Genomic DNA, 6469 nt, shown 5'->3' with positions numbered 1-6469 from the left:
ACCTCCCGGGTTCACGCCATTCTCCTGCCTCAGCCTCCTGAGTAGCTGGGACTACAGGCGCCCGCCACCGCGTCTGGCTAGTTTTTTGTATTTTTACTAGAGATGGGGTTTCACCGTGGTCTCGATCTCCTGACCTTGTGATCCACCCGCCTTGGCCTCCCAAAGTGCTGGGATTACAGGCGTGAGCCACCGCGCCCGGCCTTCTGGCTCATTTTTAAATTGGCCTATTTGTTTTCTTGCTATTGAGTTGTTTTCTAAACTTTTAATTTTCTGAAAATTCTATTTTACACTTATTTTTGGAAGATCCGTCAAGTTCTTAGTGACAGTTATTTCCCTCTGAGCCCTTTACAGCTCTGATTTTCCTCTGCTTTGGCTGTCACTGGAGCTGCTGGAATTCTGCTGTCAATCTTATTGCTATTTCCTGGGAGCTGGTCTTCCTTTTCTTTTTGGCTTAAAGATCTTCTGCAATTTCACTATGTCATCTAAACTTTATTTTTCTTTATTCTATTTAGTCCATGTTGTGCCTCTCTGTGCATTCTTATTTTTTATCAGTTCTGAAATATTCTCAGGCATAACTTCTTCAATGATTGACTCTCTTTCCTTTGAGATTTCAACCACACTTCCACAAGCTCTCTGCACACCATCTTTTTGTTTTGTTTTAGTTTTTTCTTTTCTTCTTTTCTTGCTCAGACTTAAGTGGCCATCAGAAAAACATCATCTTTTATGTTTCTTATTTTTCCTATTTTCTATTTCCTTATCCTTGGTGCTATATTCTTGGTAATTGTTTAAAGATTTATCTTCTAGTTTATGAATTCCCTCTTCAATTGTGTCTAATTTGCTGTATAATCTGTTTGCTGAGTATTTTTTAAAGCATCTTTATTGAGATATCATTCACATACCATAACATTTACCCTTTTATATATACAAGCCAGGGGTTTGTAGTATATTCATAGAGTTGCGTGACCATAATCACTATTTTTAGAATATTTTCATCACTCCCAAATGAGTGATTTTATCACTTTATTTATTAGTAGTGCCCATTACCAGTTCCTGAGGAGGAACTGATTCCCCTATCCCACCCTTCTAGCACCAGGCAACCACTAAGCTACCTCTGTCTCTCTTGAATTGTTTATTCTGGACATTTCATAAAAAGAAAACCACACAGTGTGTTTTCTTGTTACCATAATTCTTTCAAGGTTTCTGCTGACCTTTTCATTTCAATGAAAAGTTTTTCATTTCTAGAGGTTCTTTTTTTTTTTTCTGATAAGCATGGTGATCGGTTTCATAGTGCTTTGTTCCTTATTTTATCTTAAGCATAACAAATAGGTTAATTTTATATCCTATATTTGATATTTTCCATTTAGAAAGTTTGTGGTGATTTAAATCTGTTGCTTGTCACTGTCAGCTGAGTCTCACTTGGAGGCTTGTTTTCTTTAGATATGTGCTGATTTTTCATTTTGAACTTATATTTGATTCAGTTAAATCTGTGGGAACCCCATTCCCTAAGTTGGGGCTTGCTTTCTCTGGAGAGGATTCATTGTTGGTTTTGCTTTTGCAAGCAGGGATGCTGTTGACCTGGGACTACCCTGGCTCCCCGGAGGGCTCTGTGTGGGTGCCAAGTGGAGGGTGTAGGAGAAGGCACCCCTCGGGGCAGCCCTCAATCAATGACTCTTGGGCATCACTGTGAAAATACCTGTTCCCTCATCCCTTGGGTGAGCTCACCCGAGGCTCACAGTTTGCACCACTTCCCAGAGTCCCTCTCTGGGGTCAGGCTCCAGTTCCCCACCACGGGGTTCACTGAGTGCCACATGCTTGCCAGCCTCCTTCCCCACCTGGACCACTTCCCCACGCCCCAGGGCTGCTACCTGCACCTCCAGCGAAATGGTAAAATAGCTTGCTCTGGAATCCCTGCCTCAGGCTCTGCTTCCAGGACCTCAGACCCAGTGGGGGTCCAGGTCTGCCCAGGACCATTGTGGCTTTCACATCTGCCTTCTGTTCAGTGGGCAGACTTTGGGGGTCCATTATTCTATTTACTTCTTTCTTTATGGACTCAGATTTCTTTGACTTTCTTGAGAGCTCTGTATGTTTTGAAAAGAACTGTGTTTGAGCCTTGATCTAGCTCTTGCCCTCCGCACCTTATGAATCTCAACTCCTCATTCAGGTCTCGGTTAAAATGTTAGGTCCTGGGAGACGCTTTCCCTAACTCTGAGGCAAAGCGCGCTCCTGTGGTGGTCTCTTGTCTATCTCGTCCTTGCCCCCACCCCTCTACAGCCACACACGGAGAGGAGGTGTGCAGTCCCTGTAGCCCAAGTTGCTTGGGTTCCCAGCTCAGCTGTGTCACCTGTCACCTGCGTCACCGTACGACCCTGAGCAGGGAGCTCCGCTTTTCCGTGCGAGTCTCCTCATCTGTGAGATGTAAACGATACTATCTGCACATCAGGGCTGTGGTGAGACTGTAACGAGATAATAAATACGAAGTGTCTCGAACAGGTGGAATCCATAGTACATGCTCAATAAATGTTAGCTCTGACTGTCACATCCTGCAAAGATATGCTGCAGTAGGGATCACCATTTATCGAAGGTGAGAGTCAGGAGGGCAGAAACTAGGTCTCTCTCTTCATGCCCTTTCCCAGGGCCCAAGGCAGGGCTAGGCCAGCAGGGAGCACGCAGTAAATATTTTCAGGTCAAATGAAAGGGAGCAGGACCAAAGATCCGGGCTTCCCCAGTGCCCTGGGGAGGCGGATTTCAGGCACAGGGACACGTGCAAAAGCACAGCTTTTCGGGAGCTGGAGGGCAGGGTGGGAAGGCCAAGGAAGCCGAGAAACAGGTCCAAGGCTCGGATCCTCTGGCCAGGATTTATGCCTCCGGGTGTGGGAGTGTTTGGTGACAGAAGCCCCTGGGGCTGCGGCTTCTGGTGGGGGTCTTCATGGATGCTCAGGGGAGGAGAGCGGCCTGGAGCCACTGGAAAACGGGGAAACGGGGATGAGGTTGGGGAGGTGGGGAAGAGTGGGGAGCAGTGGGGAGGGGCAGGGAGGAGGGGGAGGGCGGGGCCTCAGGGAGGGAGTCTGACCCCGGGGGTCTGCGAACCGGGACCTGCGCGAGGCGCCGCGCCGGGTACCTCCCCCTCTCTGCGTCTTTGTGCATTTTGCTTCCTTTCGCAGTAAACGTTCTTCCGAGAAATTCCAAGGGGATCTTAGCCAAGCAGAGGGGGAAGGGATCCTGCCCACGCCTGGGTAGGGGGCCGCGGAGGCGGGGGAGAGGCAGGGGGCGCCGCGAGGGAGGGAGCGGGAACCGGAGGGAGCGAGCGCGCGCGAGCAAGGGGGCGCGGAGGGCCCGGGCCAGCTACCTGCGTGGGGGCCGCGAGCCCCGGGCGCCCCCCGCCCCGCGCGTCTCCCAGCCGCCCCCGCCCCCCGCGCGGCCCCCGCCCCGGCTCCGCCCCGCCCCTCGCGCGGGGTCCGCGTCTGCGGCTGCGTTCCCCGAAAGACGAGGCTGCGCCCGGATTCCGGTCCGCAGGGAGACCGAAGGGCACAGCTCCCCGCGCCGCGCACGCCGCCCGAGCCCGGAGTGCGGACACCCCCGGGATGTGAGTGCGCCCCCCGACCCCGAGGCCCGCGCTCCACGCCCCATCCGCGGTGAGCGCTGAGGCGCTCGCGGAAGGCCAGGGGAGGGGACTCGGCCCGGGGTTCCCGGCCCCCCAGCCCAGGGGTGGGGGTGGGGACCTGGCACTCGCCCCTCCCCCCAGTGGCAGGTCCCACCCGTTCCAGCCCCTGCCGTTCATTCCTGTCCGGACGCACCTGCAGCTCCCCGGGGAGAAGAGGACGCCCCCCCTCCCTCCCCCACACAGGTGCCGGCGCGGGGCGGGGGCGTCTCCAGCTGTCACCTCGCCCCAGAGGCCAGACCTCTCCCGGCGGGGATGCTGTGACGGCGGACACTCTGGAAAGGGGCTGGGGGTGGGGCTCTGCGAGCTCCGAGCGGACTCCGGCCTTGGATTCCGGGGAGAAGGTTGCATCCAGAGGCTGGGAAAGGGGAAGGTCCTTGGGTCTCCTGACCGATGCTTCTCCCCTTCAGGTTTGCGCCCCAAAGGACCCGTGCCCCAAGCCCCCGCGCCGCCCCTAGGCCCGCCCGGAGCATGCTGCCTGCAGCCATGAAGGGCCTCGGTCTGGCGCTGCTGGCCGTCCTGCTGTGCTCCGCGCCCGGTGAGTAGGGGGCCCGCGGGCTGGGTCAGGTGCGTGGGAGAGCCCGAGGCGCCGCGGGAGAGCCGGGTGTGGGGCTGCCACCCTGTGACGGTTCCCACCGCACTTCCCATAGAGCCCACGCCCCCTCCCGCACCCCAGCGACCCCAGCCGGCCCTCGGCCCCTCTGTCCTGGCACTGGGCTCTCTCCAGTGCTCTTCCTCCAGGGCCTGGAACTGGTGGGCGGCTGGCCCCGCACGGAAGCCCCTGGTCATCCATCACCTCTGAGAGCCTCCCGGACCTCCTTTCAAATCCAGTTTGGTCCTTCACAGCTTGGAACCCGCAGAACTCCTGGGGGATATGTGAAGCGGGGTGGGAGTGTGAGGGTGGCACTGTCGGTGTGGGGTCTGTATAGCCCGTGTGTGTGGGGGGTTGTGTGGGTGTGTGTGTGCACGCACGTGCATGAGGGCCAGGGAGGGGCCATAGGGTCTCCCCTCAAACTGCCAGGATAGGGCACAGTTGTTCCAGGGCCTCTGCTCCCCCTCCAGGGGTCATGAGGGCCTGCTCATTCCTGTGGGGTAGGGCTCTCCCAGGAGTGCCTGCAGCAGGGGGATGGGTGAGGGAGGCAGGGGGTTGCCTGGGTTTGGGCCCAGTGCCTCTGGTCACCCTCCTTCCCATGCCCTGCCCAGCTCATGGCCTGTGGTGCCAGGACTGCACCCTGACCACCAACTCCAGCCATTGCACCCCAAAGCAGTGCCAGCCGTCCGACACGGTGTGTGCCAGTGTCCGAATCACGGATCCCAGCAGCAGTAAGTTGGGACTTAGGGTAGTGGGGAATGTGCTGAAAGCCAGGCTCTTGAGAGAGTCAGAGGTGTCCTCTGAGCCCTTTTGGCTTGGGACAAGAGCGAGAGAGTGGGGCTACAGGCAGGATACTGCCCTGCTGTCCCTCCCTGGCTCCTTGGTGACCTTTTCCATCTAGTTGGGGCCAGCGTGGGAGGGTGGAGGGACTCGGCTCTGCCTACCTGGGGCCCCGAGCTGATCCGAGGGGCCTGGGCTGGGTCCTTGGGACGAGGCAGAGACGGCCCAGGAGGAGCCCCGGTCGCAGGCCATGCTTTCTCTTCCCAGGCAGGAAGGATCACTCGGTGAACAAGATGTGTGCCTCCTCCTGCGACTTCGTTAAGCGACACTTTTTCTCAGACTATCTGATGGGGTTTATTAACTCTGGGATCTTAAAAGTCGACGTGGACTGCTGCGAGAAGGATTTGTGCAATGGGGTGGCCGGGACAGGGCACAGCCCCTGGGCCCTGGCCGGGGGACTCCTGCTCAGCCTGGGGCCCGCCCTCCTCTGGGCTGGGCCCTGAGGTCTCCTCCTTCCCACGGGGCTTCTGAGCTTGCTCCCCTGAGCCTGTGGCTGCCCCCTCCTCAGCCTGGCATGGCTGGGGCTGGGGGCAGCCTTGGCCCAGCTCCGTGGCTGTGGCCTGTGGCTCTCACTCTTCCCCCAACATGAAGCCTCCCTGTCTCTCCGCCAGCTCTGAGTCCCGGGCAGCTGGACATCTCCAGGAAACCAGGCCATCTGGGCAGGAGGCCTGGGGATGAGGGTGGGGGGGACCCCCAGGTCCCAGAGGGGAAGTGAAGCAACAGCCCAGCTGGAAGGGCATCTTCTACAGAGAAATAAAGTCACTTTTGCGTCCTGAGACCCGGGTCTGAGCCTGGGTGTCGGGGGCGGGAAAGGGGTCCTGACAGAGAGCTGGGAATGAGGCGCTGAGGGATCTGAGGGGCTGAGGACAGGGCAGGCGCTCAGCCACGCTCTCGGACTCTAGGGCTCAGGGCACTGGGGTGCTGGGTGCTTGTGCTGGGGCTGCTTGGTCCTGGTGAGGTTTAGGAGCCCTTGGGGTGATGGGGTGAGAGCTGAGATGAGCAAGATCACAGGGTGGGCTTGGGGGAAGGTGCCGGAATCCTGTGAGCACACCACAGATGCCAGACATGCCCACAAACGGTGGTGCCCACGCAGCCAGCATGTGCACACACACTCGTGCCCAGACACGCACACAAACAGTGGGGCCTCACGCAGCCAGCATGTGCACACACACCTGTGCCTGCCCTGCTCGCTCCTTCACACACGCAAACCCGAGGCGCCCCGCGCACATGTGCTGGGGCATGCACAAAACTGGCACAAATTGGCGTGTCCCGGTGCACGTGTGTACACCCACATGCGAATGCCCATGTCTGTGTACACCCACCCTTGTACACTCAGCGTACAGTGCAAGATGTGTGCCTCCTCCTGCGACGGGGCCCTT

General features: G+C 57.5%; 1 protein-coding gene across 7 annotated transcripts; it reads left to right on the top strand.

The window, feature by feature from the left end:
• The first annotated feature begins 3070 nt into the window (after positions 1-3070).
• On the top strand, positions 3071-5868 carry LY6H (lymphocyte antigen 6 family member H). 7 transcript variants are annotated; one of them, XM_033202458.1, is made up of 5 exons: positions 3081-3233; positions 3514-3583; positions 4069-4196; positions 4862-4981; positions 5298-5868. In XM_033202458.1, coding segments are annotated over exons 2-5 (486 nt in total). In that variant the 5' UTR covers positions 3081-3233; positions 3514-3581; the 3' UTR covers positions 5534-5868. The 7 variants fall into 7 exon arrangements, with proteins under 7 accessions (XP_033058353.1, XP_033058349.1, XP_033058350.1 ...); XM_033202459.1 differs by having other exon boundaries at positions 3144-3233; positions 3514-3632; positions 5298-5866; XM_033202462.1 differs by lacking the exon at positions 3514-3583 and having other exon boundaries at positions 3071-3233; positions 5298-5866.
• Positions 5869-6469: the final 601 nt, after the last annotated feature.

This window comes from Trachypithecus francoisi, unplaced genomic scaffold (assembly GCF_009764315.1).
Source record: "Trachypithecus francoisi isolate TF-2019V2 unplaced genomic scaffold, Tfra_2.0 Lachesis_group7, whole genome shotgun sequence".
Taxonomy (NCBI): Eukaryota; Metazoa; Chordata; class Mammalia; order Primates; family Cercopithecidae; genus Trachypithecus; species Trachypithecus francoisi.
The sequence above is the reverse complement of the archived record's forward strand: the minus strand, read 5'-3'. Positions and strand labels throughout refer to the sequence as shown.

What these genes read in the sequence shown, in the direction of transcription:
- LY6H (XM_033202456.1), top strand. Translation starts at nt 4,052, where the DNA reads ATGCTTCTCCCCTTCAGGTTTGCGCCCCAAAGGACCCGTGCCCCAAGC. An exon ending in CCTGCTGTGCTCCGCGCCCG is followed by an intron (nt 4,197 to 4,861) that starts GTGAGTAGGGGG and finishes TGCCCTGCCCAG; the next exon opens with CTCATGGCCTGTGGTGCCAG. An exon ending in AATCACGGATCCCAGCAGCA is followed by an intron (nt 4,982 to 5,297) that starts GTAAGTTGGGAC and finishes TTCTCTTCCCAG; the next exon opens with GCAGGAAGGATCACTCGGTG.